The sequence below is a fragment of the Ptychodera flava genome, chromosome 4 (genome assembly GCF_041260155.1).
Source record: "Ptychodera flava strain L36383 chromosome 4, AS_Pfla_20210202, whole genome shotgun sequence".
Taxonomy (NCBI): Eukaryota; Metazoa; Hemichordata; class Enteropneusta; family Ptychoderidae; genus Ptychodera; species Ptychodera flava.
In genome coordinates this window covers 46,717,795-46,737,648 of record NC_091931.1, presented here as the reverse complement: position 1 = coordinate 46,737,648, position 19,854 = coordinate 46,717,795, and the positions used below count along the sequence as shown (strand labels likewise).

Below are 19,854 nucleotides of genomic sequence, written 5' to 3'. Positions count from 1 at the left end.
CCTAAGTAAACTGCATATCAAATTTCGAAGCAATGGGACAAGCAGTTTTAGAGAAGATTTTTTTACCAAAAACACCAAAAATCGCCCCAAAAATACAAATACGCAAATTTCACCACGATTTGAACAAACTTAAGTGTGGTCACCCCAAGTGAACTGCATATAAAATTTCAAAGCAATTGGACTTGCGGTTTTAGAGGAGAAGGCAATTGTTGACAGACGACAACGACGGACGACAATGGACGACGACGACGGAAAATCAACCTATTTGATAAGCTCCGCGTCGCTGACAGCGGAGCTAAAAAGTGGCATTTTCTGGAGCGTGTGCCCTCATGTTGCCTGTTTGGTGTCCACTTACACAATGAACGTCCCCATAGGTTGGCGCCCTTTTAAAGGGAGGCTCCGCCTTTAACTCTTGTTTATATTAAATATTATAAGCAGTAGCATCAAGTTGAAAAAGCTGATATTTATAGGTTGGTCTGCTGTTGGAGGTTAAAAGCTGTAGAAATAAATGTATGTATGATGCATGTCTGTCTGTCTGTCTGTATGTATGTATCTATGTATGTATCTATGTATGTCAGTATGTGTGGATGTATGTCCGTCTACATCAAAAACTCCTAAACCGCAGCACCTACCATCTTAGTATTTGGTGTACAGGTGCATTCAGGGATGGAGATGTGAATTTGTGCAAATGAACATGTCAATGTCAAAAATATGCAAATCAAGAAAAAAAAGGAAAAATCCTGCAAATTGCTAAAACTCTGTAACCACTGGCCAGATTTGGTAGAAACTTGGTATGCAGGCTCTTTATAGTGACTTTAGTTACATTTCTTCAAATTGTGGGGAAATTTTGAATTTTTGGGTGATTTTCCTGTTTTTGGTCAAAAAATCTTCTTTTCTGAAAGCGCTCATCCCATTGCCTTGAAAACTTGTATGTATGATCCAAGGGTTGGCCTTTGTCAGGTTTGTTCAAATTGTAGTGAAGTTTTCATGTGAAAGTATTTTGAGGCAATTTTTCCCAATTTTTGTCAAAAAATCATTTTCTCCTAAAGTATTTGTTGGATTGCTTTAAAACATGATCCTAGGGTTGTTTTCTGTCAGATGCGTAAAAGTCATTATGAGATGGAGCATTTCATATTGCTCGGGTATAAGATTAATTTGGACTTGCAACGGAATTTTCTTGGTAATCAACCTGTAGGAATGCAATGTCTGTGTGTACTAGTACTTAGTATCTCTGTAAAATGGGAGCACAGTGTCATTGACACTATTTTTAGCTCCCATAGCCATATGTATATATGGCAATGGAAGCTATTCTTATAGGCTAGGGAAATGTCTGTATGTATGTATGTCTGTATGTCTGTACGTCTGTATGTCTGTATGTCTGTATGTCTGTATGTCTGTCCGTCAACATCAAAAACTCCAAAACCGCTGTACATTTCATCTTGATATTTGGTGTGTACATGGATGATGGGTGTAGATGAGATTTTGTTCAAATGAAGTTGTCATTGCCAAAAATATGCAAATTAAGTGAAAAAATGTTAAAACAGTCAAAATTGAAAAAACTCAATAACCACTGAGCAGATTACATGAAAAATTAGCATGTAAGTACTTTGGGCTGACATGAAATGATTGTGCACATCTTGGGTCAGTATCTTGGACTTGCTATTTTTCATGAATTTTTTTGTAATTTTCTCCCATTTTGGTCAAAAAATCTCCTGCTCTGAAACCACAAGTCCGATTGATTTGAAACTTGGTATGGAAGTGCATAGAAGCGACCTTTCCCAAATTTGGGCAAATCGTGGTGAAATTTGCATATTTTTAGTTTACACGTCCATAGACTCCCATGTATAAGGCAGATCTCCATAGACTCCCATGTATAAGGCCACGAAAAATAAAAATTTAGTTTCTCATCGTATTCATATTGCAAAAAGGATGCAGTGACACAATTTTATTCTCACATTCCTGGCCGCTGGGAGTGCGGGATCGACAGTGTGGGAAAAATCGATCCCACACTCTCAGAAAACCGTCCCACACTCTGCAGTAAATATTACACGAGCTCTGATTGGATGATAAATAGTCTTTTTGTTCCACGCGCAAAATGTTATCCAATGGCACGGCGAGTAACACACAGACCAGAACTACAAAGTAAGCAGGTCAAAGTACAGTGGCAGACGACAGACTTGTCACGATTTTGGATAATGTTGTACGTGTCCAATGTGAATTTAACGCATTTTGTGGTCATGTGAGAAAAAGAATCTCACACACCAAGGACCTGTGATCAGATTTCTCACACTCGTTGGGGATATTTTGTCTCACACTCGCCTGCGGCTCGTGTGAGACAAAATATCCCCAACTCGTGTGAGAAATCTGATCCCAGGTCCTTGGGGGTGTGAGATTCTATTAGTCCCCATAGATGAAGTCCAGTGAGCTTATAGATTGGGTCATGTCCGTCTGTTCGTCCATCCGTGAGTCCATCCGTTCACGCAGATATCTCGGATATTTTGACAAAATGTCATGTGACCTTGATGACCTTTGATCTCAAATATACATATTTGTCCATAACTCAGTAACCACAAGTGCTACCACCCTTCATATATGGTATGATGGGACAGCTTATGACGCCACATATTGTACCTCATTAATTATGCACATATCTAATTTGGAGCGAGCCAATAGAGCTAGAGGTCTGATTTTTGGTATATAGGGATAACTTAGCAAAACAATTTTTTTGACAAAATGTCACGTGACCTCGGTGACCTTTGACCTCAAATATACATATTTGTCCATAACTCAGTAACCACAAGTGCTACAGCCTTCAGGTATGGTATGATGGAACACCTTATGACGCCACATATTGTATCTCATTATTATGCGCATATCTAATTTTGAGCGAGCCAATAGAGCTAGAGGTCTGATTTTTGGTATATAGGGATAACTTAGCAAAACAATTTTTTTGACAAAATGTCACGTGACCTCGGTGACCTTTGACCTCAAATATACATATTTGTCCATAACTCGGTAACCACAAGTGCTACAGCCTTATGTATGGTATGATGGGACACCTCATGCATGTTATGACGCCACATATTGTACCTCATTAATTATGCGCATATCTAATTTTGAGCGAGCCAATAGAGCTAGAGGTCTGATTTTTGGTATATAGGGATAACTTAGCAATACAATTTTTTGACAAAATGTCACGTGACCTCGGTGACCTTTGACCTCAAATATACATATTTGTCCATAACTCAGTAACCACAAGTGCTACAGCCTTCATGTATGGTATGATGGGACACCTTATGACGCCACATATTTTACCTCATTAATTATGCACATATCTAATTTTGAGCGAGCCAATAGAGCTAGAGGTCTGATTTTTGGTATATAGGGATAACTTAGCAGTACAATTTTTTTGACAAAATGTCACGTGACCTCGGTGACCTTTGACCTCAAATATACATATTTGTCCATAACTCAGTAACCACAAGTGCTACCACCCTTCATGTATGGTATGATGGGACACCTTATGACGCCACATATTGTACCTCATTAATTATGCACATATCTAATTTTGAGCGAGCCAATAGAGCTAGAGGTCTGATTTTTGGTATATAGGGATAACTTAGCAATACAATTTTTTGACAAAATGTCACGTGACCTCGGTGACCTTTGACCTCAAATATACATATTTGTCCATAACTCAGTAACCACAAGTGCTACACCCTTCATGTATGGTATGATGGGACAGCCTATGACGCCACATATTGTACCTGATTAATTATGCACATATCTAATTTGAGCGAGCCAATAGAGCTAGTGGTCTGATTTTTGGTATATAGGGATAACTTAGCAAAATGTCACGTGACCTCGGTGACCTTTGACCTCAAATATACATATTTGTCCATAACTGGTAACCACAAGTGCTACACCCTTCATGTTTGGTATGATTGGACACCTTATGACGCCACATATGTACCCCAATGATTATGCGCATATCTCATTCTGAGCGAGCCAATAGAGCTGGATGTCTGATTTTTCGTATATAGGGATAATTATAGGAGAGAAATTTTTTGACCAAATGTCATGTGACCTCGATGACCTTTTACCTAAAATATATGTTTATGTCAATAAATAAGTAACCACAAGTGCTATGTCCTTTGTATTTAGTAGGATGGGAGACCTTATGACAACACACGCTTTACCTCATTAATTATGTACACATCTAATTCTGGGCAAGCGAATAGAGCTAGAGATCTGATTTTTTGGCATATAGGGATTAATTAGCAATATAATTTTTTTTTCAAAATGTCATGTGACCTCGATGACCTTTGACCTTGATTATACATATATATGCATATTTCAGTAACCACAAGTTCTATACCCTCCAATTTTGATAGTATATTAGACCTTAAGATGTCACATCTTGTACCTCATTTATAATGCGCATATGTATTTCTTGGCTGGCCAATACTGCTAGAGGTCTGATCTTTTTTCCCGATTTAGAACCATAACGTAGACATGCCTCATGTGTTTCAAATTGGGAACAACGACATAGACCTATGTGCCCATAGATCTCAACATATACACTCCAGTGATACTTCTTAATGACCACATTTTCCTGCCCCATCAAGACTAATACTCCTATTACAAGTGGGGACTATGTCATTGTAAATGACTTGTTGAGTTAATGGTTGTATCACAGTATTCGATATATCTAATTCTGTATTTTTTCCATTTTATATTCTGAATAATTACATTAAACATATTTCACTGTCTCCAGTACATTCATTTAAGTATTTTCACTTCATGCACTTTATCCCTTTCACACATGTTCAAATATCTGACCAGAGAACAAACACTAAATAGTCCAGGATGGGAGCTACAGTGTCATTGACACTATTTTTTTGTGTGTAAAATACCCTACTCACAAAACTGTTTGAATGCCCAGTGCCAACTTGTCCATGCAGCCTGTATTTTTGCAATGACTAATGTTTGTTTATGACTGAATTTTAGTCCAGACTAGAATTGATTTGTCTACATTGCTGCAATGTGTACATAATGCATTGTGTTGGCAAGGCTGATGCTAGATATTTCAACAGACTATAGGGAGAAGATGAAGAAAATTGACATGTTTTACAAAAATAAAATATAATCATATTATCACAAGGTACTGCTACTGTCACAATAAAGATCACAACATCTTTTGGCTGTTGTAGGAGTTTGCTGTTTTACTTGTAACCGTGCTAGTAGGGTTCAGTTGAGTGTTTTTATGGGAGCAGCCATTTTGAATACTGGTACACAATTGTTGCGGTATAGCAATACTGAAATTCATGACAAATATTCAACTGAATCACAAAGTGGAAGATTTTGCGTGTAATTTGCATGTAATTTACATGTGAATGACAAGATAAACAAGACTTAACTGATCATCATGGTTTTCAAATTTATTTCAACATGGACAATTTCACTGATATTGAATTGGTACATGTAATAGATGGAACTTTGTTCATAAAATCTTGAGAACTTGCCTCATATTGAGGATCTAAATCAAGATAACTTACATTAAAAAGACTTATCTCTCTGAATTGGAAATTTATTATAAATGGCACTTTAAAAATATACTAGGACTGCTAAAAGTAGTTCTGAGATCACAAAGTGACAGTAACAAAGTGCGACTATTTGATTAACAAGCACACATCCAAATTTAAAGTATTCTTTACTGTATTGAGACTGGACAGTTTGAATGGTAGACTACTGGAAATAAAACATGATTTTAAGCTGCCAATACAGAAGCCAAAACAGATACAACATGTGAATAATTCAGTTACCATTTTCATCGATTTTGAAAGGATGTAGGTCAGGTCAGGCACAGAGCATATTACACAATTATAGTATATTACACTATTCTAACCATCTAACTAAATAATGACAGTATTTAAACTGTATTTGATGCTTATTAGAAATTACATATTGTGCAAAGTTCAATAGTATTGTAAATATATTGGACTTTGACTGAGAGTTTGAAGATATGGCAATACAGAAGACATCAATAGAAAGCTATAAATCCCAACAGCAGACAGCATTTACACAGAATTGAAAAAAATTTGAATTATGAATTTTTGGGCTCGGTGTTATCACAAAGGTTGCAGGGAAAACAAAAACAAAATATTGTCAGAGAAAATGAGGATTGAATTCAGGTGACACTGATGCAAAAAACTCGAAAATACTGGTGCTGCATTGCTACATCTGACTGCACAATCCTGTTTGCTTTCCTCGTGTCACTTTCTACAGTGTGTTCACAAAAAGAGTCGGTACAGGCCATAATCATGGACAATACCTCTACCAGAACGGTAATGTTGTGATGAGAATATAGAGAATTTGGAAAATCAGATCAATAGAAATTGAAGAAGATGAGCTTTGTATTTTCTAAATTGTTTGAAAAATTCATTATATTTCTTTGAGCAATGATGAAATGATTGTACAAACAAACTACTGATTTGTTTATTCTCCAATAACAATCATTTATTGACCCCCTGCATGACCATTTTTACAACAGAACAAACCATCATACAGAAAACAAGGCAATCTGTCACATTAAAAATGCATTGAATGCCATAATTGATATGTGAATAACTATCCAAGAATATGCTTTTTCAAACTACAAAGGAAATTGTTGTGTTTGGTACGGTGTTGATCAGCAGACAATATTTTGCATATTCTGTTTGCTGATCGGGTGCATAACCCAACATGACCAAGTATCTCTTGCTGTGTCATAGCTCTAACAATTATCAGTAGATTTATTGTGCTTTGTGAATACTTGTTAGTGATATTCATGTTTACTGCTGATGAGGTTAAATATACCATTCTTTCTGTTTTGTTCATTTAACATTGATACTTCCTAATTTTGAAACCTTTTCATTTGACTCACAAATTGCTAGTATATTTTGGCCGCTTTACACCTCTTGGTTTTTCTGCGACACCATGTCTGAGAAAGAAAGAAGTGAAAAAAATCAACAAATAAATAAAAATTTCTACTGCCAGCAATATTGACCTGTGCTGGCTGAATGCCAGCAACATTGACCTGTAATGGCTGAATGCTAGCAATATTGACCTGTGATGGCTGACTACCAGCAATACTGACCTGTGTTGCAAAGGAAGCACAGTGACGTCGCAGTAAATAGTCTACTGCTGTGATATGTTACAGAATTATAATGGCAAACTATGAAGAACTGAATAACTCGCTTGAAATCTGCATATTGACAAATAGCAGGTAATTACCGTTGGTAATTTCTTACCATTTAATGACATTTAAGATGAGCAAACCCATAACCCCTGAAAATCAAATGTATATTACTAGAAAAGCTGCAGATTGTTTATTACTAAATCTCAATCAAAAATGATAACGTTACATGACATGGACCTTATCAAACAAATGTAATCGTAGTACAAGATGCATATTTTAATACAAATTGTAGAAATACCTCAAAAACCAAACTCTGCAAATTTTACCTCACAGTTTTGCCAATTTGCATATGGTGAAAAAATAGAGACTTTCAACTAATTTCCATGATAATAATGCCAAAAGTGACAAAAAACTCTAACAGACAAACTTGCAAATTTCATCTATCTTATTTGTGGTAAACTATTTACACCAACAATTTTAAATCTTAAACCTGTAAGAAAAATGATTGACAGAACTCTTTAAAATATGATTTGTACAATCTTTTATAACTTAATGTTATATCCATGTAAACCCTTCAGACTTGCAACCTGAATACATTGAACCTGTGGGTTTCAAAAGAAAAGATTGGAGGACGGTAACAAGTCCAAATTGTAGTGACTGCTTATTATCAATAACTGGTGTTCTGTATTTATGGTACCTGTCTTTGTGGCATGGTAACCAATAGTTTAGTTTGATATATGCCGAGAGAGATTGTATCATGATGTCAGGAAAATTGCCTTCTGGACAATAAATAGGAGTTCAAACAACTGTGAGAATATAGTATTGAACTTATTTGAGTTTTGAATGACTTGAAAGAGTTTGTATAAGAAGAGATATGGAAATTTTGTGAAAGTTTCTGGTGAGTTTCTGGCAACCATAGAGAAGGAAAATATGGATTAATTTGAAGGAAAATACAGACCCCACCTACACCTGTTTTGTCCAATGCAAAGAACACCTCAAAAATTTTGAATGAATGTAACAAAGAAAATTTACATCTTGGCTCATTATGTAAATGATTATTGAAGGATTTGCCACAATGCCTCTTGGAGTCAACCAGAAGACTTTCATACATTAGTCCTCAACTAAAGAAACACATTCTCACTGTAAATAAATGTCACTTTCCCATGTTAATATGATATTATGTGGCATTATACAGATGTACAAAGCATTGATGTTCACAGTCAGTCATCCTATGAATTAAATTATTGTACACCCTATTTTACACTCTTTTGCATCTATCATCGAACGCTCAACTTCATGTGAATGTTGATACATCTCATGAATTCATCAGTGTGTTTCCTTTGAAACTTCATGAGTTGATAAGGAACTTTCTCAAAGAGTTCGCCGCCTCAACCATGTAATAATATATACCGGATTTTTCTGAGAGTACGCCCAGGGCCGTTAAACAGAAAATGGCTACATTGTCTGCTTCACACCTGTAGCTAAATAACGGCCCAGGGCCGTAATTCGGTAAAAATTTACCGCCAATTATTATCTAAAAAATCAAGGAGTTATCAAGATTAAGTTCGTTCGGGGTTGTTCGGGTGTTTCGGCCGTCCCTCGGCAGTTGACAGATCTTCAAACATGGCGTCACGTGTCCAATCGTCGCGTCGGGAAGTTCGAGTCGTTCCACTGATTTTGATGTACACGATGTTAAAGAGGTCGAGGAACAGATAATTGAGGAAGGGAGCTTTTGTATCTGCAAAGGCGCGGAGACTGAGTTGATGATAGCTTGCGATTACAAAAAAAATGCCATACATCGTAGAGCAGCATTGTTAACACGCCAACTTTTTCCAAATCCAGTTCTTGGTTCTTGCCGTGTTTTATCATGTTGTACTGGCATTAATGATAAGGTTAAATAAGAAAGCATGGCTTTTAACTGCTACGTCCATGACTTTAATGAATGGTCGCGATATAAAAACAACACGTACGATGCATTGAAACAAAGCGTCGCAGCGTCGCGTCATTTTTTAAGACCCGGGAAACGCTACAAGTTTAACCCACGCTCACGGCAGTGCTGCAGTCCGCCGATCCGCTGCACCATACTCAGTACATGATTGAAAAGTTCGTGATCAGAACTTTCATTCTAACAAGGAAAGGTTCCTGCGATCGAATGTAAAGTATATAAAAAACGACGTTAAAATTACCAAGATTTTGAGAATGAAAAACTTAAATTCCTTGTAACTTCACTTTTCGTGGACGGAACGTGTCGGTTCTCACACTATCATGACGCACTTGACCCAAGCTACGCAAATACAGTCTTTGCGCATGCGTTACGACACTGTGGAGAAACTGAGTCGCATGAGCAAACCCAGGTTAATTTCACTCGGTTCGGTTGCGAAGCCCGTTGCGAAGGTACCGTCGGCAACGCAGATGGCGGGAAAGGGGTGTTAAACAATGGTGCACAATAGTAATAAACGTAATTATCTCAGTTGTGACTCCTTCTCTACTACCTCCATGGTTTGTCGAACGCATTCAAATTTAAGCGAAGAAAATCATCGATCAGATTTTGACGTGTGCACGTGTTCTGAGGTTGACCTAGTTTGTAAGTGTGACAAGTTAATCAAAGTAGTCGAACGTGTGAAAATAGATACAGTGTTTCGCATTCGTTGCACGCAAAGAGGTCAATAATCGTAAACAATTGTGGATCATACCATTTCTACTAGGGATTACTACTACTGTTACGTTTGTGAATGCAACAAATTTACGCGAAGAAAATCATCAGATTTTTGTATCAAAGTGAAAAAAACCTGAAAAGTAATGATGTACATTAAATAAAAAAATAATGAAACAGAGTTATTTTTTATGATAGTCATTTTATTTATTTCCTGATCCCCATTGTGCAGAATGGAAAATTCCTGGCTCCTGCTTCATCTGTCAATCATTGTCGGCATTGTGTGGCAAACTCTAACGTTGACTTTGCGTTCTTCTGGATCATTCCACCTGCATTTTAGTAGCGTAAATACGGGGATACGGACATATATCGCCGAAGTAATTATCTTAGAAGTGTAACTTATTTTATTTTGTACGCTATATAAAACTTTTTGACCTTTGCGTAGGTAATTTTTTTCAAGGGGAGTCAAGTTGAAATGCCGTAGACAAAGGTTGAGATGAAATTTAAAATTCTTAATAACGGCCCACCCCCAAATAACCGCCCATGGGCGGTTTTTCGAGTGGGCGTACTCTCAGAAAAATCCGGTATAGCTACAAACTCACAAGACAAAATGGCGCCAACAAATAAAACTTGCTGGGGCACACAACACAGGTGTGCCACATTTATTTTTGCTTACATAGACTGCAAAGTGGTCGCCGGAACGCTCGATGCTTTAGACTTTCGTTGGTTTGTACATATACAATCTATGGTTTGTGCATGGTACCAATGAGTTTTGTACGTGAAAATGTCATCGGAATTTGTTTATTATAATGTTCACTTCCAATACTATGGTGCACAAAGATCTTTGTATCTGGTAAACAATATCAAAGTTAATCAAAGATTGGACACTTCTCGACCATCAGAAATCTTGTGTTCACGATCAACAAATGTCAACTTCGAGTCCAGTTCTACTGCTATTTTTAGCCATGCTGAAAGAAAATTTTATGTCTAATAACCAAGCAACTGCCGAAGGTCGCGTGCCCAAATATCATGCTGGCCGACAAAGAAATGCTTTAAAATGTGTGAAATTGGAAACTAAGATTCACATTTCAAGAGAGAAACAAGAATTGCAGTCGAACTTTCATTTTGAAAGTCAACATCGCGCTGGTTCATTTTGAAAGTCACGCCGGCACAAAAGTATATGCGTAACTTATTGTGGCGATTATGATTGATGATGGTCCCACATGAAACCACTTTCTTTCGCAAAGAAACAACAAGCACTGGGAGTAATGTTTGCAATCTCATTAGCAGTCGCTAGTTCAGTGAACCTGTAGGCAAAATCTTGATTAGATCTAAGCTCACTCTTTATATAGTTGAAACACAGCTCGCAAGCGTTGAACTGGGTGGTAAATCAGTCGAACCCTTTCTCATGCAATAATCATTGGGATTTTGTTCAACACATCGCGAGTGGTGGAAACCGCAATTATCCATAATCACACAGTCGCCGACGGCAAAACACGGATTTCCAAAATTATCCGTAACTTGAACAGCCTCATCGAAAAAGTTCAGTAACTCCAACCCGTTTGATGGTCCAACGATCACATCAGAATGATCGACACCCGTAGCACTGACAAGGAGGTTGATCGTGTATGTAGCGTTCGATGCATACCATTGTCTTTCAACTGCCGGTGTTCCGATTTCTGTGTCGATTGCCTGATGTTCGGATCACCGAAGACTCATCAAACCAATGAATTTGATTTATATTGTAATCAGAAACAGTTTCTATAACTCCAGTGTATATTGTTCGATGGCTGGAGTCATTGATTCGGCGGCAAGACTTGATATTTTCTTTTGACTCATGTTCAGGTATTTGGTTATCGCTCGGTGGATTGTCGCCAGCGGTGGCGCGTTTTAATTATCAAGAAGTTTTCTTCTGATTTCCTGTACTTGGCTGCCGCCTTTGTAGAACTCGATATGTTGGAGAACGTTGTCCATAACTCTGGTGCGCGTATTCTAGGACTTTTCTCAGTTGTTCATCACCCATTGTTGCTGATTTTGTCCATCTTGTCCTTGTTCCTGGCGCGCTCTCGCACTTGCCTATCACCGGCTGCATTCAGGGAGCCTGTTCTCTCGTACTTACAGCAGATACTGACTCAGTTTGGTTGACACATATTTTCAATCAAAAGTTTCACATAGAAAACAGGGTCTCACACCCAACATGTGGTACATTTTCTAATAGGTCTATATTTGAAGAAGATAAAAATTTTGTTTAGTTGTCAAAACATGCATTGGTATGTTTGTTTAAGTCAAAAACATGTGATTTTGAATTTTTTCACTTAAAAGAGTATAAGTAAGAATTGGCAGCACCCCTAAGTGATCAGTTAACGGCACTAGACAGTTGGATATACAGGGGGAAAAACCGTGTTTTGGATTTTTGAAATTCGCTTTTGTTTCTGCACAGTGAGCCTTCGAAGTGTGAACTGTCGGATTTTCGCATAAATTATCGGCTTTTGTTCACGTTTGTCAAGTTATCGTCACTTCAGGGGGGTTTATCAAAAATCTAAGACACGGTTTTTCAGGTCTATTCATGAAGTGTTAGCATGCGAAGAATCGGGGAAATCCGCCCACGCGTCGCCGACTTACACTCATTTGAAGGTGCGCATACATAGCAAAAATCGGAACTGAGAAAATCGACGATTTGTGTAAACGTCCCATTTTTCACACAAAATCGCCGAAAAAAGTCGGATTTTTGTGCGTTTCAAAAAAAAATTATTCGATCTGGGTCTAGGTTAAATATTGGGCATCAGGTTAGAGAATTTCTGACAAGTCCTGAACACTAGTTCGCCTAAAAATGATGAAAATTGTGCGTAGAAACGTGAGGCTGGTCAGCGTAAGCGGTGGGTACTATTTACACGATAAACACTAGAGAGATAATTCAGGGCATAATCTGTTTGTCAAATACGTATCTAGCTTATAATTATATTAACTGTACACTGTTTGGTAACGGTTAGAGTCTGGTTACAAGACGAGAAAGGTTAAAAAATCATACAGCCGGAATGGTTTACAGGTCTGCGTTCTGCCGACGACGCGCGCTCGCTCTCTCGCTAGCGCTCGACTTCCGGTCTCACAGCCCGTAATTTATGCACGTACCAAGTGTGAAATGGTTGCCCAGTTCATTTTAGTGCCGATTTTTGTGCCTATAGTACAAGACGTCACTTGCTTGCTTGCTTGTTTCGGAGATGAGACGACCAACTCTCGATGCTCTAAAAAATTCTGTAGTTGAAAAGTTCAAGGAATGCGGGAAAGTCGCACTTGTTTTTGTGGTTTTCACATGTGATCTGCTGCAGTCCTTTTGCTCACCATAAAAAATGACCGGGTTTTCGTGCGCTATTTCGCTTTCGACTGTGACATGTACTATTATGGCCTCGGGTATGAAACCAAAATCAACTTCAGTTACACGTAAAAGCGATTCTTCATGACTTAAAATAAACGACTGAGGCGATACTCGACAGATTCACTCATTGTAAAATTGAAACGGCGACATATCGCGACACCCAGCGACACTCTCTTGACCACAGATAGAAATTGACAGGCAACGATCGTGAAGCGACGTTTCGCGTACGTTGCTGTGCTCTAGACCGACATAACAGTGTCGGATTGACAAATTGGACAAACCATGCTTCCTACATCCATGGACAAACTAAGTCCAAGACAGGTGCAGCCAACGGAGCTATTCATCGAAAAAGCTATTCCAGGAGCAATTTTTGAGGGCAGGGGAAATTTTAATTTTGCTAGGGCAGGGGACATGTTTTTAGGTGGTAGGGGAGCAAATTTTAGTTTGTTTTGTAGGGCAGGGCGGATATCGGTTGATTGTCCTGGGGACAGGGCTTGGCGAAAAATTTTTTGAGGGGAATTGTTTCCAGGGCAGGGGAAATTGGCAATTTTTTTTTCGCCACAGGGCGAGGGAGCTTCAAAAATTCACAGTGGGAAGGGGAAACAGGCAAAAATAAGTGGGGAGTGGGTAAAAATGAAGTTTGAGAGTGGAGAGTAAGTCGAAAAATTTTCTGTGGGAGGGCAAATTATGAACAGCTAATTAATTACCCTCTTGACTTAAATTTAGTCAGTTCACATTATTTGTCATGCACAATGTATCTTATCATAGTAAGGACCTTTTTAAAACTGCATTGTTCGTTGGCTGCACCTGTCCAAGATATGGGCTGCTGTTATAGAACCATATTTTCCAGTGAAGATTAAATAGATTCTCTTTGGACGGCAGTGTAATCTATAGCCCGGCGTACGATGCTATGTGTTCCGCTACAGCTAATCGCCTCGCTCACCACAACCTGCAAAGACCCGTACGTAGGGTCGGTGACTTCAAATCCATTTTGGGACTTGACGTAAAAAGCCAAATTACTGTCGAAATTCAGCGTTCTTGGCCCAAGTCGTATCCCTGCCTACCTCACCTACTCGATCGCTTCCAAAAATGCCAGTCTTTTATTCACTTTTCGTAAATAACCGTCGATGTCGGCAACTCTCTCGCTAGCCCTGTGTACGATGCTGTGTGTTAGCTGTAGCGGCCAACACACAACATCGCGTCCATCAGCTTTCCATTTTGCTTCTTCGGCCCCCGTTTGCGTTTTCTACACTGCTTATACTGCCGGCAGTCATCAGCCATGTTGGATTTGTTGGATAGCGTCTCTTATGAAGACGTGCGCGCATGCGCAACATGGTGCGTAAAAATTTACATAATCTCCTCAAGGTATAACGATAACGCTGACAGTAATCCGGACCGTTAAAACAAAAAGAAAATAATAACTCGCGCAGTGGTTAGAAGGCCGTGTTTTCACTAAAATTTAAGACATTTTCCAGTACAATGTTATCTCACAGTTTTCTCTAATAAAAAGATCATATTTCAGGGGTTCAGAATATGAAATAATCACAAAATCGCTAAAATTTACAAAGGAACCCGAGTCACTACCTTACAGCAGATACTGTTCACAGTCAGCCACACAGTATCTATGTTTACATAAACTTGTCGCCAGCGCGGCGGCGTCTGGAACTTCTTAGGAAGTTCCTTATCAACTTATGAAGTTTCAAAGGAAACACACTGATGAATTCATGAAATGTATCAATATTCACATGAAGTTGAGCGTTCGATGATAGATGCAAAAGAGTGAGGTATGTAATTGTCTCAAAACTGACATTGTACGAGCATAAGTACGGCCTCGTACTTTACAGCAAGATTTTGACGTAAGGCCGTAAAATTCCTGTTAAAATTGGAGCTACGGTTTGTATTGGGAACTATTTTTAGACCCCCTCCAATTGTGAACTCCAAAACCCTGTGCGACTTCCATACGTACATTTGTTTGGACTCAACTTGGTCACGTTGAAAATTGCCAGCAAGGAGACTATTACTATGCAAATGACCACAGCCGCATTTCTCCGTACTAGGAAGACTTAGTTATACATTTTCTCAGTTTTTTCTCCTCTATCTTTCGAATAAAGATGATAAACCCTTGCACTGCCAAGCCTAAAATAATTGCTGTGGACTCCAACCTATGATTCACACGCTTGCCATAACCTCAGGAACAGCTGTGCGGGCCTGCTCATGTTCCGTCGAACGATATTTTTAGAAATCTGGAGACATGGCACATCGCATTTTTTATTTTAATATTTTACAAAAGATGTAAGAAGCAATGATTTTGTCGAAAATTCTGAAAAAAATATAGGAAGATTTGATCGCGAACACTTTTTCACTTGGGGTCAACATGGGGTCGCAGCCATGTTGCCTCAAGTCAAAACTTATTTCTGTCTGCACTCAAAACTCAAAAATGTCGGATTTGAACCTGAAAATCTATGTCATTTTGTCAAACTTCGGCGAAATTTCAGCCTATAGACAGGATTTCATCTAGGTAGGTACATTTACTGAAATTTGATCGACAAATAATCCTGAGCTTGAACGGCACTGACAGCTCGCGTTCTCCGGGAAGTCAAGCATCCAGCTGCCCATACACAGCTGCCCATTGGCTGAGTTTATGAGATTGTTTTCAAGCGACGGCGGCAGACCGTACCGGGGCTCTGGATATGAACCTACCGCCGGTGTAGCTGTAATGACTGTTGCGTTGTTGTTGTTGTTTGTTGTTTTTTTGAAGTTTTTTTTTTTACATTAAACCTGCCATATTCCTTCAAATTACAACGAGATTTTTTTCGATCACACAAAGTACGCTGAACACAGGCAGGCTATCGAGAAATACTGACAATACGTCACTTGTATGGTGAAAGTGCGGCACATTATGTCACTTGTAATTTGGTCGTACGAGCTCGTACGTCTGCTCGTAGTTCGTCCGTTTTGAGACGATTAGATAATAGATGCAAAAGAGTGTAACCACATCCATCAAACAGTTATCTACATGACTTACAGCAAACTGCTGTTCTCACAAAAAGCTTCATTCTTGAGTTACACTACTTCAAAAACACTGACTTGTAAAAAACACACTGATATCCTAGCTATCATACTTATAAAATTAGGTGTGAATCCACTGTTTTTCAAAAGTGGTTGAAGAAGTTTATGCTATTTGTACAAAAAATGGTACAGGAATGAATATGGCTTCTCTATCTTACAACGTCTTACTATGAAAACCAATGAGACTCAGATACTGAACTGACACATTGGTTTTAACATGACTTAACGATTGGCTATCACATACACATTGCTTTCTAACTCAAAAAGATGAACATAGGCCTTAGGGAGTTCAATCATCAAGTCTGATGTGGTAGTCTGTCGTCCCATTCTCTGAAATGCTTGTTTAGCACACTGTCTGGTTAAGAGACATGCCCCATATGCAGCACAGATGGTAGGACCATACACTGTAAACATTTGACTGAAAATAAAAGAACAACAAATTTCTAACTTGAACAGCATTAATTTTAATACCTTAAATACATAAAAAACACATTATATAGCCATGATCATTTTCCTACTATCAGAAAGTCGATAATCCCTTCACACTGTTCTTCGCCAGTCAACATTTACTCTTTCTAAAATGAACAGAGGAAGTATGCTGCTTCTGATCAACCTATCACTCTGCTAAATCTATGATAAAATCTCTCTGATGTTGATTGTGTGGTTATATTCCACAAACACTGTATGTCTTGTTATGTAGGTCATTCCCCCCCCCCACATCATCATGACCTGAGTTCAATTAGTCTAGAACATTCTCAAGGTCACTGCCCTTGATGACCTCACAACCTTGAATTCAATTAGTCATGTTTGGAATGTTCTGGAAAGTTGATTAGTTGTGTAAGGGAGATAATTTTAGAACAGTAATTAGCATGTCAATAAAAGTTCTAGATTGTTCTTATATGCCTTTATAAAAGGGACGTGCTCAGCTTCCAGTCAGACTTTTGGGATCGTGTCTCTTGTGTGTTACTAAACTCCAGCAGTAGTCATTCTCAGACTTTTCAAGACCTTCACTGCCAACGCTGGATTTATACTGTGGACTTTGTGCAGCTTCAAGCCTGCAAGGACTGTTCATTCATCCAACTGACTGTTACAACTCTGAGACTGGAGCTTTGCCGTCCCAGCTGAGATAAGTAGTCTGTACACTTTAAAGCTTGTACTCTATCCCTAACTTAGCAATTAGTTTTATTTTTGTAATAAATTTTGTTTAAACGTTAACTGCTGAGTTCACCCCTTTTGTTCGTTTTCTCTGCACGTAACAAATTGGGGGCTTGTCCGGGATACGAATATTTTGAGCCGTTTGACAACATTTTGCCTACCTTTTCAAAACTACTTTACACTGTGAACTCAGCGAAATTTAATCATGGCGGAATTCAAGCCAGACGAAATTATGGGGATGACCTTGATCAGGACACATTTAATTCCCTCAGAAAAGACAACCTCATAGCACTGGCAAATTTCCTTAAGTAGATGTCAAAAGATCTATGCGCAAGCGAGAGATACAGTTCAAGATTGCAAAACATTTAGTTGATTCAGGCCATTTTGAGGAGTCTGCCCTAAAAGATTATGAACCTGAGTCTTCCTTTGAACTCAGAAAATTAGAGTTAGAAATACAGGCAGATTTGGCACGTGAAAAGTTAGCAATGGAAGAAAGACAGAAAGAAAAGAATTACAAATGAAAGAAAAGAATTACAAATGAAAGAAAAAGAAAGGCAGGAAAGATTAGAAATGGAAGAAAGACAGAGAGAAAAAGAATTGCGATTAGAAGAACAGCGATTACAGGTAGAAATAAAACGTTTAGAGCTTGGACAGTCAGGAAAATTCTTCCCTTCAGACAATTTTGACATCACTAAGCATTTCAGGTTAGTTCCCCCTTTCCAAGAAAAGGATGTTGATAAATATTTTCTCCATTTTGAGAAAATTGCTCAGAGTCTGAATTGGCCTAAGGAGTCCTGGTCTATGCTTTTGCAGAGTGCTTTGGTGGGTAAAGCCAGAGAAATTTACATTCAGTTGTCAGTAGAGCAGGCTTCAGATTATGATTCTGTGAAGGAATTAATTCTCAAGGGCTATGAGTTGGTGCCTGAAGCTTACCGTCAGAAATTTAGGGATTGTGAGAAGGTGAAGGATCAAACTTATGTTGAATTTGCTCGAACAAAAGAACAACTGTTTGATCGTTGGTGTTCTTCTGAAAAGGTCAGTCAGAATTATGACAAATTACGACAACTTGTTTTGATTGAAGAATTTAAGAGGTGCATTCGGAGTGACATCAAGACGTTTATCAATGAACAAAAGGCAGATACATTGGAGGTTGCTGCACGTTTGGCCGATGATTATTCATTGACCCACAAATCTTCATTTCTCAGCAAACCATCCCAGTCCTTTTCATACAGAAACAATGCAGGTAAATTTAACTCCTCCTTTTCATCCAAGAATTTTCAAAGGAGAGTAGGAAATCAAATGACAGCAGTTCACACAGTTTCAAGTAACACTCCCACATCATCAGATCCCAAGTCTCAATCTCCTTCTGACAAACAGTTTGGTACACTTTCTTGTAATTATTGTAAGAAAGACGGCCATTTAATGTCAGAGTGTTTCAAATTGAAAAGAAAACGTGAAGGTCAAAGTAGTCAAAGTGGATCTAAGCCCACCGGCTTTATTTCTTCATCAACTCATTAGAGTCTAATAATGTGTGCAACACATTTTCTGAGGTTAAACCCTCTCATCCCCAATTAATGAGGTCAAGGTCAATTCTTCTCAAGATAGCATTATGGGTATTTTCGAACCATTTATTCAGATGGTTTTATATCACTTTCTAGTGATTTTTCTTCCGCTACCCCTGTCAAAATTTTAAGAGATACCGGGGCTTCCCAGTCTCTTTTGTTGGCAGATACCCTGCCGTTTTCTGAAAAGTCATTTTCAGGTTCTAAAGTTCTTATTAAGGGGGTAGATTGCAATGACTTTATTCCTGTTCCTCTCCATAATGTCTATTTGTCTTCGGACTTTGTTTCTGGACCTGTGGCTTTAGGTATTAGGCCTTTTTTGCCTTTTGAAGGGATTCACCTTCTTCTTGGAAACGACCTTGCTGGGGACAAGGTCATTACTAATCCACTTGTGACTGATAATCCTAGTTTAGATCAGAGATCCAGAGCCAATAGAGGAAGACATTCCCGGCCTTTTCCCATCATGTCCATTACTCGAGCCATGTCAAAGAAAACTTCCGAGAATCAAAATACTCTCAAAAATAATGTCACAGATGTTGACTTAAATGACACCTTTCTCAGTCAGGTGTTTGACACGGATCATTCCGTTATCCCTCGTGGATTTGAAACTTCCAGTAAAACTTCTGCTGACCAAAGTCAGACATTTTCTAGATCAAATCTCATTGCAGAACAACACAAAGACCCAGATATTTGTGTTTGTTTGACAGGGTAGATGATGAAGGTAAAACTTCAGATAGCTCTGTTTCCTATTATACAAAATCTGGTATTCTCATGCGTAAATGGAGACCTCCAGATGTTTGGTTGATGACGACTGGGCTATAAAACATCAAATTGTGGTTCCAAAGCCCTATCGTGCTGAAAT

At 38.5% G+C, this 19,854-nt stretch overlaps 1 protein-coding gene across 2 annotated transcripts in view; it reads right to left on the bottom strand.

Annotated features, from left to right (window-relative positions):
• Positions 1-5,697: 5,697 nt before the first annotated feature.
• Positions 5,698-19,854, bottom strand: part of LOC139131978 (ATP-dependent (S)-NAD(P)H-hydrate dehydratase-like) — a 34,472-nt gene continuing 20,315 nt past the window's right edge. The window contains exons 9-10 of one of the 2 annotated variants that reach the window (XM_070698323.1): positions 16,535-16,693; positions 5,698-6,982 (exon numbers count right to left, since the gene is read on the bottom strand). In XM_070698323.1, the coding sequence (XP_070554424.1) occupies positions 6,922-6,982; positions 16,535-16,693 (220 nt within the window). In that variant the 3' untranslated portion in view covers positions 5,698-6,921. Of the gene's footprint in view, positions 6,983-7,253; positions 8,455-16,201; positions 16,694-19,854 lie in introns of those variants that run through there. The other variant, XR_011552223.1, reaches the window with a different exon arrangement.